Source organism: Ursus arctos, unplaced genomic scaffold, assembly GCF_023065955.2.
Source record: "Ursus arctos isolate Adak ecotype North America unplaced genomic scaffold, UrsArc2.0 scaffold_5, whole genome shotgun sequence".
In the NCBI taxonomy this organism is placed as follows: Eukaryota; Metazoa; Chordata; class Mammalia; order Carnivora; family Ursidae; genus Ursus; species Ursus arctos.
In genome coordinates this window covers 64,441,636-64,462,367 of record NW_026623067.1, presented here as the reverse complement: position 1 = coordinate 64,462,367, position 20,732 = coordinate 64,441,636, and the positions used below count along the sequence as shown (strand labels likewise).

The 20,732-nt window shown below is 39.8% G+C and overlaps 2 protein-coding genes across 6 annotated transcripts in view; one reads left to right on the top strand and one right to left on the bottom strand.

The window, feature by feature from the left end:
• Nucleotides 1–20,732, top strand: part of ACOT12 (acyl-CoA thioesterase 12) — a 94,999-nt gene that overhangs the window by 66,013 nt on the left and 8,254 nt on the right. The window lies entirely within an intron of this gene.
• Nucleotides 20,195–20,732, bottom strand: part of CKMT2 (creatine kinase, mitochondrial 2) — a 33,266-nt gene continuing 32,728 nt past the window's right edge. The window contains exon 10 of the mRNA XM_026498698.4: nt 20,195–20,454. Within this exon, the coding sequence (XP_026354483.1) occupies nt 20,335–20,454 (120 nt within the window). The 3' untranslated portion in view covers nt 20,195–20,334. The remainder of the gene's footprint in view (nt 20,455–20,732) is intronic.

The following is a 20,732-nucleotide window of genomic DNA, read 5'->3' as shown; positions in this document are numbered from 1 at the left end:
ATCATCATTGTGAAAGGGATAATCTATCCTGATGGCAGAAGGAGGTATAGAGCTGCTTTTACACAACGGGATGGGGAGAAATAGGTGTGGAACCCAGGTGATCCCCTTGGACACCTCCTGGTACTCCCTTGTATTACTGTAACAATGCAAAAACAACCCCAACCCAAGAAGGATGTAATTGCCAAGGCCTTAGAACTGAAGGTTTTGCTCACAACGGAAGATAAGGCACCAAGACCAGCCAAGGTGGTAGTTGAGAATGGGGGAAATACAGAAAGGATAATGGAAGAGGCTGATGAAAAATGCCATTTGGAACAATGGGGGATTTAGTTCCTACCACCAACCACCACCCCCCCTTTTCTAAGATCTTCCTTAGGAAGTGAGATCCATGGCAGCTGCAGGAAGCTTCTCCTAGAGTCTATATGATGCAAAGAGTAGATGGTAGTGGCCATGCAAATATATCACTGAGATCTCCTCTTGCAGGGGGCGTAATGGACAACTCCAGGTACTACCCCTCAGGATCGACCATCACGTTCATACTGAGTCCACACTTCCTATACTCTGCTTTCAGCTCATAAATGAGCAAGGCCTATTCCTGTCTTAGGACATGCAAGACTTTTCTAACAGGTGTGAAGACACCCATGGGCCTGTATGAAACTTTCCTGGACCTGTATTGTAGTCTGGAACTTCCTTCCTTCCATCTCGTTCTAGTATCATGTTTTGAACACATCTCCCTTCTCATGCTCCCTCCTACAAATAGCACTTTCATGTTGAATCCTGCCTTGGCATCTGCTTCCTGGCTGACCCAGATGCACCTGATAATCTTGTTTCAGGCCTTTGGGTTCTTCCTGATACTTTGTTAACCTATCCTATGGGATACTGAGAAAGGAATGTTGTGTATTTGTTTATTTCCTCTTTGTAAGTTCTGTCAATTTGGGCTTCATGTATTTTGAAACTTATTAGATGAATACATATGTAGAATTTTTGTTTCCTTAGTGGATTTACATGTACATAATTATAAAATGTCCTTCCTTTATCCTTTTTTTTTTTTGGCTTAAAAAAAGCATTTTATTGTCTTCTATGATTATTTGGGTTGTCTGCGCTCAGCTGAATGATTTTTTGTATTTTGGAAATTTATCAGTTTTATCGCATGCATGTGTAGTATTTTTTATTTTTACTGAGTAGCATTCAGACTCTTATTAAAATCAACAGTTTTACATCTTCCAGTGTCTTCAGAGTATCAATCTCTCTTGACTTACGCTTTTTTTTTTTTTAATTTTAATTCCAGCAGTTGGTATATAGTGTTATATTCATTTCAGGTGTATAATATAGTGATTCAACAATTCTATACATTACTTAGTGCTCCTCAAGATAAGTGTACTCTTAAGCCGCTTCACCTATTTCATCCATCCCCCCACCACCCCTCTGGTAACCATCGTTTGTTCTCTATAGTTAAGAGTCTGTTTCTTGGTTTGTTTCTTTTTTCTTCGTTAGTTTTGATTCTTAAATTCCACATATGAACGAAATCAAAGTATTAATCTTTCCCTGATTTCACTTAGCATTATACTGTCTAGATCCATCTATATTGTTGCAAATGGCAAAATTTCATTCTTTTTTATGGCTGAGTAATACAGCCCGTTGTATATATCTCCCACATCTTGATCCATTCCTCTATTAGTGGACACTTGGGCTGCTTCCATAATTTGGCTATTGCAAATAAAACTGCAATAAACACAGGGGTGCATATATCTTTTCAAGATAGTGTTTTTGTGTTCTTTGGATAAATACCCAGTAGCGGAATTACTGGATCATATGGTAATTCTATTTTTAATTTTTTGAGGAGCCTCCATACTGTTTTCCACAGCCCCGCACCAGTTTGCATTCCACCGATAGTGCAAGAGGGTTCCTTTTTCTCCACGTTCTTACCACATCTGTTGTTTCTTGTGTTTTTTATTTTAGCCATTCTCACAGGTTGAGGTGTTACCGCGCTGTAGTTGTGACTTGCATTTCTGTGGTATTAGTAATTTCGAGCATCTCTTCATGTGGAGGTCTTCTTTGGAGAAATGTCTGTTCATGTCTTCTGCCTGTTTTTCGGTTGGATTATTTGGTTTTTTTGGCGTTGAGTTGTATAAGTTTTTGTTTGCTTTAAGATTTTTATTTGAGAGGGAGAGAGATAGCAAGAGAGAGCATGAGGTGGGGTTGGGGAGAGGGAGAAGCAGGCTCCCCGCTGAGCAATGTGGGGCTTGATTCCAGGACCTGGGATCATGACCTGAGCCAAAGGCAGACACTTAACTGACTGAGCTGCCCAGGTGCTTCAAGCTCTGTAAGTTCTTTATATATTTTTGGAATTTCAAGTTTTATCAGATATGTTATGAGCAAGTATCTTCTCTCATTCTGTAGGTTGTCTTTTAGTTTTGTTGATTTGTTTCCTTTGCTCTGTGGAAGCTTTTTATTTTAATACAGTCCCAATAGTTTATTTTTGCTTTCGTTCCCCTTGCCTCAAGAGTCAGGCCTAGAAAAATGTTGCTACAGCCAGTGTCAGAGAAACTGCCTGTGCTCTCTTCAAGGATTTTTATGGCTTCAGGTCTCCCATTTAGATCTTTAATTCATTTTGAGTTTATTTTTGTGTATGGAGTAAGAAAGTGGTCCACTTTCTTTTGCGAGCAATTGTCCAGTTTTCCCAATACCATTTGTTAAAGAGACTTTTCCCCATTGCATATTCTTGCCTCCTTAGTCAAAGAATAATTGACCATATAATTGGGTTCATTTCTGGGCTCTTTATTCTGTTCCATGGATCTATGTGTCTGTTTTTGTGCCAGTATCCTACTGTTTTGATTACTACAGCTTTATAGTTTATCTTGAAATCTGAGATTATAATGCTTGCAGTTTTGTTCTTTTTCAAGATTGCTTTGGCCATCAGGTTTTTTTATGGTTCCATACAAATTTTAGGATTTAGGATTAGTCTAATTCTGTGAAAAATGCTGTTGGTATTTTAATAAGGATTGAATTATATCTGTAGATTGCTTTGGGTACTATAGGCATTTTAACGATATTGGTTCTTCCAGTCCATGAACACGGAATGTTTTTCCATTTCTTTGTGTCATCTTCAGTTTCTTTCATCTGTGTTTTTTAGTTTTCAGAGTATAGGTCTTTGAGTATAGGTCTTAAGTTTATTCCTAGGTATTTTATTGTTTGGGGGCCAGTTGTAAATGGGATTGTTTTCTGAATTTCTCTTTCTGCTGTTTCTTTATTAGTGTATAGAAATGCAATGGATTTCTGTATATTGGCTTTGTATCCTGCAACCTTGCTAAATTTATCACTTCTAGTAGTTTTTTTGTGCAGTGTTTAGGGTTTTCTACGTATAGTATCATGTCAAGTTGTGACAGTTTTAGTTCTTTGCTTCGGATTTGGGTGGTTTAATTTCTTATCTGACTGCTATGGCTAGGCCTTCCAGTACTATGTTGAATAAAAGTGGTGAGAGAAAAAGGGGAAAAGCTCTGTTTTTCATCATGTGTATGATATTAGCTGTGGGTTTTTCATATATGGTCTTCATTATGGTGAGGTATGTTCCCTCTAAACCTACTTGATTGAGGGTTTTTATCATGAATGGATGTTGTACTGTGTCAAATGCTTTTTCTGTATCTATTGAAATGATCGCAGTTTTTATCCTTTCTCTTCTTGATGTGATGTATGATGTCGACTATTTGCAAATATCGAACCACCCTTGCATCTCAGGAATCAATCCCATTTGATCGTAGTGAATGATTTTTTTAATGTATTTTTGGATTCAGTTTGCTAATATGTTGTTTATTTTTGCATCTATGTTCATCAGAGATACGGGTTTGTAGTTCTGTTGTTTCATAGTGTCTTACCTGGTTTTGGTATCAGGGTAATGCAGGCCTCATAGAAAAAATTTGGAAGCTTTCCCTTCTCTTCTATTTTTTGAAATACTTTGAGAAGAAAGAAACTCTTTAAATGTTTGGTAGAATTCACCTGTGAAGCCGTCTGATCCTGGACTTCTGTTTGTTGGGAGTTTTTTGATCACTGATTCAGTTTCATTACTGGTAACTGATCTGTTTAAATTTTCTATTTCTTCCTGATTCAGTTTTGGGAGGTTATAGGTTTCTAGGAATTTATCCATTTCTTCTAGGTTGTCCAATTGGCTGACATATAATTTTTCATAATCCACTTACAGTCCTTTATATCTCTTTGGTATTGGTAGTTATTTTTCCTCTTTCATTTCTTATTTTGTTTGAGTCCTTTTTTTTTTTTTTTAAGAGTCTGGATAGAGGTGTATCATTTCTTTTTTTTTAATAATATTTTTTTATTGTATTGCGTTAGTCACCATACTGTACATCCCTGGTTTCTGATGTAAAGTTCGATGATTCATTAGTTGCGTATAACACCCAGTGCACCATGCAATACGTGCCCTCCTTACTACCCATCACCAGTCTATCCCATTCCCCCAACCCTCTCCCCTCTGAAGCCCTCAGTTTGTTTCTGAGTCCATAGTCTCTCATGCTTCATTCCCCCTTCTGATTACCCCCCCCTTTCTTTATCCCTTTCTTCTCCTACCAATCTTCCTAGTTCTTATGTTCCACAGATGAGAGAAATCATATGATAATTATCTTTCTCTACTTTACTTATTTCACTTAGCATTATCTCCTCCAGTGCCGTCCATGTTGCAGCAAATGTAGAGAACTCATTCTTTCTGATAGCTGAGTAATATTCCATTGTATATATGGACCACATCTTCTTAATCCATCATCTGTTGAAGGGCATCTCGGTTCCTTCCATGATTTAGCTATTGTGGACAATGCTGCTATGAACATTGGGGTGCATATGGCCCTTCTCTTCACTACGTCTGTATCTTTGGGGTAAATACCCAGTATTGCAATGGCTGGGTCATAGGGTAGCTCAATTTTTAACTTTTTAAGGGATCTCCACACTGTTTTCCAAAGTGGCTGTACCAACTTGCATTCCCACCAACAGTGTAAGAGGGATCCCCTTTCTCCACATCATCTCCAACATTTGTCGTTTCTTGCCTTGTCCATTTTTGCCATTCTAACTGGCGTAAATTGGTATCTCAGTGTGGTTTTGATTTGAATTTCCCTGATGGCTAATGATTTTGAACATTTTTTCATGTGTCTGTTAGCCATTTGTATGTCTTCATTGGAAAAGTGTCTGTTCATATCTTCTGCCCATTTTATGATTTGTTTATTTGTTTCTCGCGTATTGAGTTTGAGAAGTTCTTTGTAGATCTTGGATACCAGTCTTTTATCTGTAGCATCATTTGCAAATATCTTCTCCCATTCCGTGGGCTGCCTCTTAGTTTTTTTGATTGTTTCCTTGGCTGTGCAAAAGCTTTTTATTTTGATGAAGTCCCACAAGTTCATTTTATCTTTTGTTTCTCTTGCCTTTGGAGATGTGTTATGAAAAAGGTTGCTTTGGCCGATGTCGTAGAGGTTGCTGCCTATGTTTTCCTCTAGGATTTTGATGGATTCCTGTATCAGATCGAGGTCTTTCATCCATTTGGAGTTTATCTTTGTGTATGGTGTGAGAGAGTGGTCAAGTTTCATTCTTTTGCATGTAGCTGTCCAATTTTCCCAGCACCATTTATTGAAGAGACTGTCTTTTTTCCACTGGATGTTTTTTCCTGCTTTACCAAAGATTAGTTGCCCAAAGAGCCAAGGGTCCATTTCTGGGTTCTCTATTCTGTTCCATTGGTCTGTGTGTCTGTTTTTGTGCCAGTACCATGCTGTCTTTGTGATCACAGCTTTGTAGTATAGTTTGAAATCCGGCAACGTGACGCCCCCAGCTTTGTTTTTCCTTTTCAACAGTTCCTTGGCGATTCGGGGCCTTTTCTGGTTCCACACAAATTTAAGGGCTGTTTGTTCCAGTTCGTTGAAAAATGTCATTGGTATTTTGATCGGGATAGCATTGAAAGTGTAGATTGCTCTGGGTAGCATGGACATTTTAACTATGTCAATTCTTCTGATCCATGAGCATGGAATATTTTTCCATCTTTTTGTGTCTTCCTCAACGTCTTTCAAGAGTTATTTACAGTTTCTAGAATATAGGTCCTTTACGTCTCTGGTTAATTCCAAGGTAACGTATGGTTTTTGGTGCTATTGTAAATGGGATGGATTCCCTAATTTCTCTTTCTTCAGTCTCATTATTCGTGTGTAGAAATGCAACTGATTTCTGAGCATTGATTTTGTATCTTGCCACATTACTGAATTGCTCTATAACTTCTAGTAGTTTGGGAGTGGATTCTTTTGGGTTTTCCATATAGAGTATCATGTCATCTGCGAAGAAAGACAGTTTGACTTTTTCTTCGCCGATTTGGATACCTTTTATCCCTTTTTTGTTTTCTGATTGCTGTTGCAAGGACTTCTAGTACTATATTGAATAATAGTGGCGAGAGTGGGCATCCTTGTCGTGTCCCTGATCTTAAGGGAAAGGCTTCCAGCTTTTCCCCGTTGAGAATAATATTTGCTGTAGGCTTTTCATAGATGGCTTTTATGAGCTTGAGAAATGTCCCCTCTGTTCCTACACTCTGAAGGGTTTTAATCAGGAAAGGATGCTGTATTTTGTCAAATGATTTTTCTGCATCTATTGAGAGAATATGATTTCTGAATTTTTGTTTCTGAATAAAATCTAAGACACTGATAGATTTGTGAATGTTGAACCACCCTTGCATCCCAGGGATGAATCCCACTTGGTCATGATGGATAATCCTTTTAATGTACTGTTGGATTCTATTAGCCAGGATCTTGTTGAGGATTTTGGCGTCCATGTTCATTAGGGAAATCGGTCTGTAATTCTCCTTTTTGATGGGGTCTTTGTCTGGTTTGGGGATCAAGGTAATATTGGCCTCATAGAATGAGTTTAGTAGCTTTCCTTCTGTTTCTATTTTTTGAAATAGCTTTAGGAGAATAGGTATTATTTCTTCTTTGTTTGTTTGGTAGAATTCCCCAGGAAAACCGTCCAGGCCTGGAGTTTTGTTTTTTGGAAGGTTGTTTATCACTGACTCAATCTCTTCATAATTAATTGGCCTGTTTAAAAAATCAATTTCTTCCTGTTTCAGTCGTGGTAGTTTATGGGTTTCCAGGAAGGCCTCCATCTCTTCCAGATTGGTTAATTTATTGGCATAAAGCTGTTGATAAAAATTTCTAATGATCCTTCCAATTTCATTGGTGTTGGTTGTGACCTCTCCTTTTTCATTCATAATTTTATTAATTTGGGTCCTTTCTCTATTCTTTTGGATAAGTCTTGCCAGAGGTCTGTCAATGTTATTAATTCTCTCAAAGAACCAGCTTCTAGCTCTGTTGATCTGCTCTACTGTACTACTGGTTTCTAATTCGTTGATTTCTGCTCTAATTTTGGTCAACTGCTTCCTCGTGCATGGAATAGGTCTGTTCCTCTGTTGCTGTTCCAGCTTCTTGAGGTGAGAATATAAAAACTGCATTTTAGATTTTTCTATTCTTTTGAGTGAGGCTTGGATGGCTATGTATTTCCCCCTTAGGGCTGCCTTTGCAGTATCCCATAGGTTTTGGACCGTTGTGTTTTCATTCTCGCTGATCTCTATAAATTGTTTAAAAATGATTTTTGATTTCCTGGTTTATCGAATCATTCCTGAGCAGGATGGTTCTTAGTCTCCAAGTGTTTGAGTTTCTTCCAAATTTTTCCTTGTGGTTGAGTTCCAATTTCAAAGTGTTGTGTTCTGAGAATATGCAGGGAATAATTTCAGTCTTTTGGTATTGGTTGAGACCTGTTTTGTGTCCCAGAACATAGTCTATTCTTGAGAATGTTCCATGGGCATTAGAATAGAATGAGTATTCTCTGCTTCTGGGGTGTAGTGTTCTATATATATCTATGAGGTCCAACTCGTCGAGTATGGCATTCAAAGCCTTTGATTCTTTGCTTAGTTTTTGCAAGGGTGTTCTGTCTATTTCTGATAGTGGGGTGTTGAGGTCCCCTACTATTAACATATTTTTATCTGTATGTCTCTTTATTCTGGTTAAGAGTTGGCTTGTGTATCTTGCTGCTCCCCTGTCAGGGGCATATATATTTATAATTGTCATATCCACTTGTTGGATACATCCTTTAAGAATAATATAGTGCCCTTCTGTGTCTCTAACTATAGTCTTTAGTTTAAAATCCAATCTGTCTGATATGAGAATTGCTACCCCAGCTTTCTTTTGAGGTCCATTTGCGTGAAAGATGTTACTCCATCCCTTTACTTTCAGTCTGAATGTATCTTTGGGTTCAAAATGAGTCTCTTGTAGACAGCAAATGGATGGGTCATGTCTTTTTATCCAATCTGCAACCTTGTGGCATTTTATGGGAGCATTTAAGCCATTCACATTGATACTGAATACTGAGAGATATGATTTTAATGATGCCATGTTGCCAGTAAAGTCTTTGTATTGGTTGTGACTTTCTGTTCTGTATCACTCTTGGGGCCTTTTTACCTTTATAGAACCCCCCTTAATATCTCCTGTAGAGCTGGTTTTGTGGTTACAAAATTGGTCAGTGACTGGCGATTCTGGAAGGTCTTTATCTCTCCATCAATTCTGAATGACAGCCTTGCTGGATAAACGATCCTTGGCTGCATGTTTTTCTCTGAAAGAACTTTAAAAATGCCCCCCCGACCCTTTCTCTCATTCCAGGTCTGTGTAGACAGGTCTGACATAATTCTGATACCTTTGCCCTGGTACGTGAGAAATTTCTTTGCCCTGGCCGCTTTCAATACTGTATCCTTGGATCTAATATTTGTGAATTGCACTATGACGTGACGTGGTGTAGGTTTGTCGTGGTTGAGCTTGGGAGGGGTCCTCTCTGCCTCTTGGACACGAATGTTTGTTTCCCTCGCTAGATTAAGGAAGTTTTCAGCTACATTTTGTTCAAATATCTCTTCTAGACCTCTGTTTTTCTCCACCCCCCTCGGGGATGCCGATGATTCTGACATTGGATCGTTTCATTGAGTCAGTAATCTCCCGTAACCTACATTCCTGAGCGTGGATTTTTTTAAGTCCAGCTTCTATTTTCGCTTTTTCTTCTACTAACCCATCCTCCAAATCCTCCAATTCGCTGATAAGTTCCTCTGCCTCATTCACCCTGGCCTTCAGAGCCTCTAGTTTTGACTGCGTTTGGCTCATAGAATTTTTAATTTCTGCCAGATTCGCTCTCATTTCCGCCCTTAGAGATTCTATATTCTCATTAACATTTTCGTTAATACTTTTTTCAAGGCTACACATCATCTTGACCATTGTTACTCTGAATTCCATTTCTGATAATTTGGTTATATCCATATCCATTAGTTCTGTGGTAGAGGCCACAGACTCATTGTCTTTTCTTTGCCGGGGGTGGGGGGGGACTTCTCCTTCTCGTCATTCTGATGAGGAGAGGTTGCGGGGTTGTCCAGAGACCAAATTATTGACCAGGACCCAGGCCGTGTGCCCTTGTTTTATAGGTACCTTAGGGATGTGGGCTTCTTGATTTTTCAGCCTGCCTTCTGGGGGAGGGGCCCGCCGCACCGATACTCAGGCAACCCTGTTTGGGTAGAGTCTGCTTGTACCCTGCGAGGGGGGATGGGGGTGGGCACACTGTGAGCCGGTATTTCCAGGCTTTTGTTCTCTGGCTGCTTTCCCTGGCGGTTTGCTGTGCCTCTTCTGAGAGTCAGAGCAGCAGTGGCCAAATCTCAGCCTCTGTCCAGAACAGAGGGATTGCGGCCCGTTCTCTACTAATGTTCTGGCCACTTTAACTCTGTTTCTGTTGGTGCTGCTCAACCCTGCAGCGTCCTGGGATGTGCGCCCCACACGCGGCGTCCCGGCCCTCACTTCCAGGGCCGGAGCGTCTCTGTCCTTTGTGTTTCTAGCACCGCCAGCCGCCCCCACGTGCTCCCGGAGCTCCCGGGCTCAGTCTGGATCCAGTGAGCGCACCGGAGCTCTGGCCCTCAGTCTGCTCGCGCTTTCCCCGGCTCACGGTCTCAGTCTGCTCTCTCAAGGGTTCTGGTCCGCGAGTCTGCCCGCTCCCCCGTGCAGGTGGCTACCGCTTCCCGGCGCCCGAACGCAGCGGCTCCCTCCCCCTTCCGTTTATCTTCCGATATCTGTGTGCGGTTTCACGGCTCCCCGCTTCATACCTCAATACTCAGCGCTGGAGATGTTCATTTGTAGAGATCCAGATGTATCTTCCTGCATCTCGGGCTGCTTCCGTGGATGTTCAGGCTGGTCTGGTACCTATCCAGCTCGACTCAGGGGACCGGCTGAAAAAGGGGTCCCCTACTCCTCCGCCATCTTAACACCTCCGTTTTGAGGCTGGACGGTGCCCATTGTGGGCTGGCAGGGCGGGATTCTGGAAGAGCTCTCCTGGCTTGCGGAAGGCAGTCGTGCGGCTGTGTCCTCACAGGGCGGACAGCGAGCTTGGCTCTGGGGTCTCTTCTTACTAGGACACTAATCCTGTAGGATCCCTTATGGCCTTGTTTATCTTTAATCACTTCCTCAGAGGCCCCACCTTCCAGAATCGTCCACGGGGAGCTGGGACTGAGACCTACTGTTGAAGGAGATCATCGAAAGCTCCATGTACTTTTTGATTTCTTCTTTGATTTCTTGGTTGACCCACTCATTGTTAGGCAGCATGTTATTTAGCCTACATGCATATGTTCTTTCCATATTTTTTCTTATGGTTCATTGCTGGTTTCATAGCATTGTGGTCAGAAAAGATACATGATATGACTTCAATCTTTGTGAATTTGTTTAGACTTGTTTTGTGGCCTAATATGTGATCTATTCTGGAGAATGTTCTTTGTGCACTTAAACAATGTGTATTCTTTTTTAGGATGGAATATTCTGAATAAATCTGTTAGATCCATCTGGTCCAATGTGCCATTCAAAACCACTGTTTCCTTGTTGATTTTCTGTTTGGACGATCTGTCCGTTGATTTAAGTGGGGTGTCAAAGTCCTCTACTATTGTATTACTATTGATTACTTCCTTTATGCTTGTTATTGGCTGCTTTATGTATTTGCAAGTTCCCACACTGGGTGCATAAATATTTGTAATTGTTTTGTCTTCTTACTGGATTGTTTCTTTTATTATTATATAGTGTCGTTCTTTGTCTCTTGTTATAGTCTTTGTTTTAAAGTCTATTTTATCCAATATAAGTATGATGCTCTGGCTTTCTTTTCACTTCCATTTGAATGATAAATGCTTTTCTATCCCTTTTCACTTGTATGTGTCTTTAGGTCTGAAATAAGTCTCTTGTAGGCAGCATATAGATGAGTATTTCCTTTTTATCCGTTCTGTCATCCTGTATCTTTTGATTGGAGTGTTTAGTCCATTTACATTCCAAGTAATTATTGATAGGTATATAGTTATTGCTGTTTTGTTACTCAAATTAGTTGTTTTTGTAGTTCTTCTCTGTTCCTTTCTTTTCTTGCTCTCTTCCCTCACTGTTTGCTGGCTTTCTTTAGTGATGTACTTGGATTCCTTTCTCTCTCTCTCTCTCTTTTTTTTTTTTTGCATATATATTACTGATTATTTTTGTTTGTGGTTACCATTAGACTTGTACGTAACATCTTATGTATATAGCAGTCTATATTAAGTTGATGGCTGCTTAAGTTTGAACCCATTCTTTACTCCTCTCCACCCCACGTTTTTGACTTATAGTGCCATACTTTACATCCTTTTATTTTGTGAATCCCCTGATTTTTATAGATAAGTTTAATTTTAGTGGCTTTGTGTTTCCCACTTCTCTTATTCTTACTTATGGTCTTTCCTTTCCACTCAGAGTCCCCTTTTAATTTCTTATAGGGCTGGTTTAGTGCATATGAATTCCTTTAACATTTGTTTTTCTGGGAAACTGTTTATCTCTCCTTCTATTCCGAATGATAGCCTTGCTGGATAGAGTATTCTTGGCTGCAGGTGTTCACCAGAGCTGCAGGAGCACTGAACTGCACTTTGCTTTACCTGTGTTGTCCCCTGAGAAACTTTGGGTGGTGCATAGGGCCTGCATTGAGACCAGATATCTATTCCCAGCGCACTGCTGGGAACAGAGCTGCTCTGATATGTGTAGTTATCTTCCCCTCTGTACTGGAGAAGGAGTCTCTTTGGGGTTGTGCTTGCCCTTGCCAGGGGTACTTGCACACTGCCAGGCTTATGGCAACTCTTTGGATGGGCTCTGGCGAAGGGTGTATTGGAGGGAGCAGGTCTGCAGGAGAATGTAGGGGCAGGGCATAGACTGCTAGCAAGGTTTGCATAGGTCTGTTGCAGGAAAGGACCTGGAACTGTTTTAGAAAACTCCTGCTGCAGAACTGGAGGGGGCAGTTCTGCAGGGGAGCACAGGGGTGGGGCAGTCATGTCAGCAGGGTCCAAAAATGCCTGTTATGGGAGGGGACCTTCAGCTGCCCAAAACTCCTGCCGAGGCTGCCTATGTTGGAGGGGGCAGATCGGCAGAAGTATGCATGGGCAGGGTGTGTTCTTAGCAAGCTAGTTGGAGAGTGCTGGTTCCTGCAGGTGTGGGTGCAGGCTGGGGAGCAGGAGAGGGAAATGGTGCCCGCCAGATCTTTTGCTCTTGGGGAAGTTTCCCAATGATTCCAACCCTCCAGCACAGGCTGTGAGATTAGTATACAAATCTCCCTCCCATATACCCCAGGTGTTTTTCAAAAGCAAAGAGGATACCATAAAATTTAGAAAAATATCAGAGTGCATCTCAACTTATAAAGATAATTATATGAAACTTATTTAGGTTTTACATTTATACACTGTACACTCACACATGTACACTGGATTATAATACAATATTTTCACATAGGTTACAGCAAAAAAAAGTCACTGCCTTATTATTTAATCATCATAAAAACTTTGCGAGGCAGGAATTACCTCCATTTTACAAATGAAATCAAGACTTAAAAAACAAAAAAACCTAACCAAAGAGATTAAAGATCTGTACTCTGAAAACTAAAAAACACTTATGAAAGAAATTGAAGATGACACAAAGAAATGGAAAACATTCCATGTTCATGGATTGGAAGAACAGATATTGTTAAAATGTCTACACTACCCAAAGCAATCTACACATTTAATGCAACCTGTGTCAAAATACCAACAGCATTTTTCACAGAACGAGAACAAACAATCCTAAAATTTGTATGGAATTACAAAAGACTCTGAATAGCCAAAGCAACCTTGAAAAAGAAAAGCAAACCTGAGGCATCACAATTCTGGACTTCAAGTTGTGTTACAAAGCTGTAGTGATCAAGACCGTATGGTACTGGCACAAAAACAGCCACATAGATCCATGGAACAGAATGGAAAACCCAGAAATGGACCTACAACTATATGGTCAACTAATCTTTGACGAAGCAGGAAAGAATATCCAGTGGAAAAAAGAGTCTCTTCAACAAATGGTGTTGGGAAAACTGGACAACCACATGCAGAAGGATGAAAGCGGACCACTTTCTTATACCATACACAAAAATAAATTCAAAATGGATCAAAGACCTAAATATGAGACAAAAACCCATAAAAATGCTAGAGGAGAACACAGGCAGTAACTTCTTTGACTTTGGTCGTAGCAGCTTCTTACTAGGTACGTCTTCTGAGGCAAGGGAAACAAAAGTAACAAACGATTGGGACTTCATTAAGATACAAAGCTTCTGCACAGCAAAGGAAACAATCAACAAAACTAAAAGGCAGCCTTTGGAATGGGAGATGATATTTGCAAATGGCATATCTGATAAAGGGTTAGGATCCAAAATATAAAGAGTTATAGAACTCAATAACCCCGAACCAAATAATCCAGCTAAAAAAAAAAAAAAAAAAAAGGCAAAAAACATGAATAAACAGTTCTCCAAAGAAGCTACACAGATGGCCAACAGACACATGAAAAGATGCTCAACATCACTCATCGTCAGGGAAATCCAAATCAAAACTACAATGAGATACCACCTTACATCTGTCAGAATGGCTAAAATTAACAACACAGGAAATAACATGTGGGTAAGGATGTAGAAGAAGGGGAACCCTCTTACACTGTTGGTGGGAATGCAAACTGGTGCAGCCACTGTGGACAAGAGTGTGGAGGTTCCTCAGAAAGTTAAAAATAGAGCCACCCTACAACCCAGCAATTGCACTACTAGGGATACATGCACTCCAATATTTATATGTTTATATATATACACATATATATATCACAACTTCTTTACGCATTTATATATAATATTACTCATCCATCACAAGAATGAAATCTTCTCATTTGCAATGATGTGGTTGGAGCTAGAGTGTATTATTCTAAGTGAAATAAGTCAGTCAGAGAAAGACCAATACATATGGTTTCAGTCATACGTGGGACTTAAGAAACAAAACAGATTGTACCTGGGGAAAAAAGAGAGGCAAACCATACAACAGACTGAGGGTTGCTGGAGGGATGGGTTAAATGGCTGATGGGCATTAAAGAGGGCACTCGTGATGAGCACTGTGTGGTGGTATATGTAAGCGATGAATCACTGAATTCTATACCTGAAACTAATATTACACTGTTGTTAACTAACTGGGGCTAAAATAGAAATTTTGAAAAAGAAAAGTAAGAGTATGGAAAAAAATGTGCCCTTAGTCATATAGTTGATTAGTGGCAGATCCTGAATTTAAGGCAAATCTTTTGATCTCAAAACGCTTTCTTGTGGCTGCTTCCAAAACGTGTTCTTGTGTGACTTTTGGCCTGAGGGAGAATAATTTCCCGTAAGCAGACATACTTATGGTGATGATGTGGCAGCGGAGAAGTCAAGGAGAAGGACACAGGTTTCTCTTCCTCCACGGAAGAGAACCAGAATGATTTCCCCGCCATCAAAGCCTATTTTATCTGCATTCTACTCTAGATGCAGGGAATATAGCAAATTAAAAAGGTCCCATGACTAAGAACGATGTTCTTTTCAGCTTCATGAATATTGATTGAACTAGAGCTTTGGAGATAGGAACTACTTGCATGCTATGACTACTTAGGCTGGAAGCTATGGCATTCAGCTAGAATTTTAATAATTGCAAGTCTCTTTATCTCTTTCATTAGACTCACTTCTCACATAAAACATCTCTTATTTTCACCATAACATTGCCAGTGTGCCTGTTTTTATAGCAGAAGTATAACTTTCCACAACTTCTGCAAACAGGATTACATCTATCAAATGTTTGGCAATGCTTGAGGAGAAAGGATATTCTTGTATGCAATTTAGATGCTGTTACGTGATCTGAAAATTGTCTGAGGAACAGTCAGGGAAGGATATTTAATGAATATGGAGATTTCAACAAAAATTGAGATGCCAGATTGAGTGTTTAGAAATTCATTGTAGACATGGTTATTAAATGCCTGTCTTTAGTTATGAATATCTTGTTCTTAAAAAGGAAAGCTACAGATGAGCAATTCCTGATAATACAATAAAAGTCAAACAGCCTTAGAAATCAATAGTTTCAAATGTAGATGAAATAATTAAAGTCTGTGGACAAACTAATATTCAGTGCAAATGTAGTTTGGTTGATGAGTAGAACGAATGGCGAAGGTGACAAATGAATTAGGTAAAAATACAACAAAAAAGAGAGAGATTAGCTACACTTCCTGTACTGTAGACACTCTGTTAATTCTCCCTGTTCATAGTAATCACACTGTTTGGGATGCTGTGATACAGATTGCAGAACTTTTTCTCGTGACCGTGTTCCCATTCCTGTACTTTTTATCTTTTTTATTTTATAACTGGAAGTGTGTAAGTCTCAATCCACATCACTTACTTCACTGATTCCACACTCACACTCACCTCCCCTCTGGCAAACAACAGTTTGTTCCCTGTATTTATGGGTCTGTTTCATTTTTATTCATTTCTTTTTGTCATTCCACATATAAGTGAAATCATATGGGACTTGCTTGGTCTCTAACTTACTTCAGTTAGCAAAATACCGTCTAGATCCCACCATGCTGTTGCAAAGGGCAAGATCTCATTCTTTTTCATGGCCGAGTAATATTCCATATGACCTCTTCTTAATCTGGTCAACCTATCAGTGGACACTTAGATTATTGCCACGTCACGTCTATTGTAAATAGTGTTGCAGTGTTGTCTCCATGGGGTGGATATACCTTTTCAAGTCTGCGTCTTTGTGTTCTTTGGGTAAACAGCCACTAGTGGAATTACTGCATCGTATGGTTTTTCTAATTTTTAATATTTTGAGGAAACTCCATAGTTTTCCCCAGTGGCTGCACCAATTTACATTCCTACCAACAGTGCATGAGCGCTCCTTTTCCTCCACATCCCCGCTGACACTTGTCATTTCTCACCTTTGTGATTCTGGCCATTCTGATAGGTGTGAGGTGCTATCTCCTTGTGGTTTTGGTTTGCATTTCCTTGATGATGGTGATGTGGACGATCTTTTCATGTGTCTGGTGGCTTATTTGTATGTCTTTTGGGGAGAAAGATGTATATTCAGACGCTCTGCCCACCTTTTAATCTGAAGATTTGTTATTTCCATGTTGACTTGTGTGAGTGCTTTACATATTTTGGAAATGAACCCCATATTGGAAATATCACTTGTAAATATTTTCTTCCATTCACTAGGTTGCCTTTTTGTTGTGTTGATGGTTTCCTTTGCTCTGCAAAAGCTTGTTATTTTGTTGTGGTCCCAGTGGTGTGTTACTGCTTTTGTTTTACTTGCCTGAGGAGAGCTACCCATAAGTATGTTGCTGAGGCCAGTGTCCGAGGGTTTCCTGTCTACGTTTTCTCTGAGAAGTTTTATGGTTCCATGCCTCACGCTTAGCTCTTTAATCCATCTTGAGTTTATTTTGGTGTGAAGTATAAGAAAGTGGTCCAGGGGTGCCTGGGTGGCTCAATCAGTTAAGCATCTGCCTTCTGCTTAGGTCATGATCTCCGGCTCCTGGGATTGGGGCCCAGATGGGACCCCCTGCTCCGTGGGAAGTCTGCTTGTCCCTTTGCCTCTGCCTCTCTTTCCTGCTTGTGTGCACGCTCACTCTAATAAATGACTGAATGGATCTTTAAAAAAAAAAAAGCTGTCCAGTCTCATTCTTTTCATGTAGCTGTCCAGTTTCCCCAGCACCATTTACTGAAAAGACGGTCTTTCCTCCCTTGTATACTCTTGCCCCCTTTGCTGTCGATTAACTGACCAGAGAATCACAGGTTCATTTCTGAGCTCTCTGTCCTGTTCCAGGGATCTCTAGGTCTCTTACTGTTTTGATTTACTATAGCCTTGCAGTACGTCTTGAAATCTGGGATCGTGATACCTCCAGCTTTGTTCTTCTGTCTCAGGGTTGCCCTGGCTGTCTGAGGTCTTGTTCGGTTTCATGGAATTTGGGGATTATTTATTCTGGTTTGGCGGAAAATGCTAGTGCTGTTTTGATAGGGATTGCGCTGAATCTGTAGATTGCTTTGAGCAGTATGGACGTTCCAATGATATTCACTCTTCCAGTGCATGGGCATGGTAGATTTTTCCATTTGTTTATGTCATCTTCAAATTTCTTTCATCAGTGACTTCTAGTTCTCAGAGGATAGGTCTTTTACCTCCTTGGTTAAATTTATTCCTAGGTGTTATTTTCTTTTTGGTGCACTTGTAAGTGGAATTGTATTTTTATATAGTAATGAGGAAGCAGAGAGAGATTAAGAAAACAACAGATTATTGTATATTAATATTGTATCCTGCACCTTTACTGAGTTCATGTATTCTGATACGTTCTTCCTGTTTTTTTATGGGGTATTTTTTATGGGAACTTTTGGGTTTGGTATGTATAGTATCATGTCAACTGCGATAGTGACAGTTTTACTTCCTCCTTACCACTTTGGATGCCTTTTCTTTCTTTCTCTTGTCTGATTGCTGTGGCTGTGATGTCCAGTATTATAGTGAATAAAAGTGGTGAGAGTGGACATGCTTGCCGTCTTCCTGATCTTTTAGTTTTTCACCTTTGAGTATGTGGTTTGCTGTGAGTTATTCATACAGGGCCTTTATTATGTTCGTTTCTGTTTCCCCTCAACCCACTTTGGTGAGAGTTTGTATCATGAATGGATGTAGTATTTTGTCAGATGCTTTCTCTGCATCTATTGAGATGATCATATGGTTTTTATCCTTCTTAATGTGATATATCACATTGATTTGTGGATATTGAACCACCCTTGTATCCCAAGAATAAATCCCACTTGACCATGATGAATGATCCTTTTCATGTATTGTTGAATTTGTTTTGCTCATGTTTGGGGAATTTTGCATGTGTTCGTCAAAGATATTGGCTTATGGTTTTTCTTTCTTTTTGTTTTTGGTCTTGGTATCAGGCTAATGTTGGTGTGGTAGAATGCATTTCAAACTTTTCCTTCCTCTTCTGTTTCTGGGAATAGCTTGAGAAGAATAGGTATTTACTCTTCTGTAAATGTTGTGGTATAGGTTTAGATCACAAGGCTTGCTTCCTTTTTATATTAGTCTCCAAATATTTTTATGCCACTGCTTGCTTTTCAGGTTTTCTTCAAAAAAATAAAAAAGAAATAATGTTGGCGTATGCCCCCATTGGTCTCTTCAGCTCCTATTTGCTTAGGTTTCTTTAGCTGTAGGCATTTGCCTTCATTTACCTCTTATCTCATAAGACCTTTCAGAAGAGGGACCGTCCAGGTCTGTTGATTTACCTAAAGCACAGTTTTAAAGGGATATTCAGAGATCAGTTATCGTAACATTACTGTAGTGGTTCCTCTTTTTTTATGACTTCTTTCACAAACCCCTACATAGTACATCCAATGTGATGAGCACGTCTAAATGCACTTTCCAGTTATCAGTGTTCTGCTCCCAGCAGCCCTATGAGGTAGACATTATGATCCTTATATACAAAGGAAACTGAGGAACACAGAGCCTGAATAAATCACTTAACGGGATATGGTGGGAGAGTTGGGACTTGTGCCTATAGAGTGGACTTGCTCGGCCACAACACCAGTGTTATCTACCTTTTATCTGTTTGTCCCTAGAATCCCAGTCACTGGATGAGGTTCTGATCGCTTATCCGTCTACGGGCCTTGATTGACAAACCGTCCTCCACCCCATCCCATTCAGGGTATTTAACATGATATCCTCAGTTATACTGACTGCAGTTTCCTTGTCTGAATTTTTACCACACATCAGTTTGCCATTCAGAAATTAATGTGGTGCCTATCAGCACTAGTACATCCTCTTTTACTTATTTTTTTCCCAGTGTAGCAGGATGGAAGGCAGATGTATACATTAAAGCAGTATTTCATTTTACCCCAGCACTGATGGTGCTCACCTACAGAATGCAAACTTTATCTCCTTCCTGTCATTGAGGCTAACAGCTTTTCATGCTGTGGTACAGTTTCATAACTTGTTAGAGTTCTCCCTAACTCTTCTGTCACGCCCCTTCACGTTCCAGACATCACACGATGGCTGTAAAAGCATTAACAAGATTTGATATGAGGATATTCAGCTTTCGATTTATACTAAACACATATTCAGTATTAGACCTCAAATTGTAGATTTCTCTTGAGAGAGTAAATATATATACAATTTTAGACCATATCTGACTGATAATCTTGACCATATTTAACCCACAATCTTTGCAGCAAACGGTTTAGGACGCCAAGCCACAATCTAACTTATCAGCCAAGAGATTGACTTTGTCAGTACTGCCATCCTCCCTAATTTTTTTTTTTTTTTTTTACCCTTCTTCCAACTCAGGATCAAAGAAACCCAAATACTCTTCTCAAACCGTTTTCATTGGATACCCCATTTCGAGTAATTCTGCCTTCAGTTTCTCCATGTCTATAACCCCAATCAGGTTCTACCTGGAGCTCCCATTTGTCACCAGAGTGCTTTTGTGTGCTTATGTCTGAGTTTCTGACAAACTTAAGTGATAGTGGCTGACTCCCTTTCTGTATCTATCCCTGAATAAGTAGCCTCTGCTTGTCATTTGTGTAGTTGTATTTATTTCCACACCCTCAATCTCCTCTTGTTCTAGTTGCCAGAAACATGATTGGAAAATGAGGGACTAATACACCAGTGTTGATATTACAGAATCTAGATAATTGGAGGGTTTTTAGATTTGTGTGTAAGTGGTCTTAGAAATATGTTTTATCATCGTCTTATTTTTCCTGCTGCTGCTTGTAATTTGATGTATTTGCCTTCTGAGTAGGATTTTTAAAAATCAGGGAAACTAAGGATATTAAGGAGAGTTTTATTTCAAAGATAGGACATACAATTTTACATTTTTCCAAGTCTATAAAAACTCTCAGAGTAAAAATTTCTTCATGTCTGTCATACCAGCAGACAAATTATTTATAGTTTGGAAAAGAAAAAGTTCACTTTCTGCTAAACTGAGGCAGAGGTGGTGGGACCTTAATATCTTGGCCTCTCTCCAGCTTCTTTTCACAATCCACGAGGTAGTTGACTCCATCGATGACTATCTGAACAAGCTCAACCTTTGATAGTGAAAAAGATGAATGATTAATTTGCACAGAAGACACATGCAAGGCATTAATAAGAACAATACTGGGAGAAGTAAGAAATTGCCATGTTAGTGGATTTTATAACAATTTCTTCTTTCTTAATAAAGTGTTGTGGAGGGGAGGGTTGCTCTCAGCCCCCCCTTTTTTTAGATTGAGTTAGTTTTTTGAGAACTTTTTAAATATATGAAATCCATTAGTGTACATCTCAGACACCCCCCCCACCCCCGCCCATCAGTCTCTGCTATAAGTTT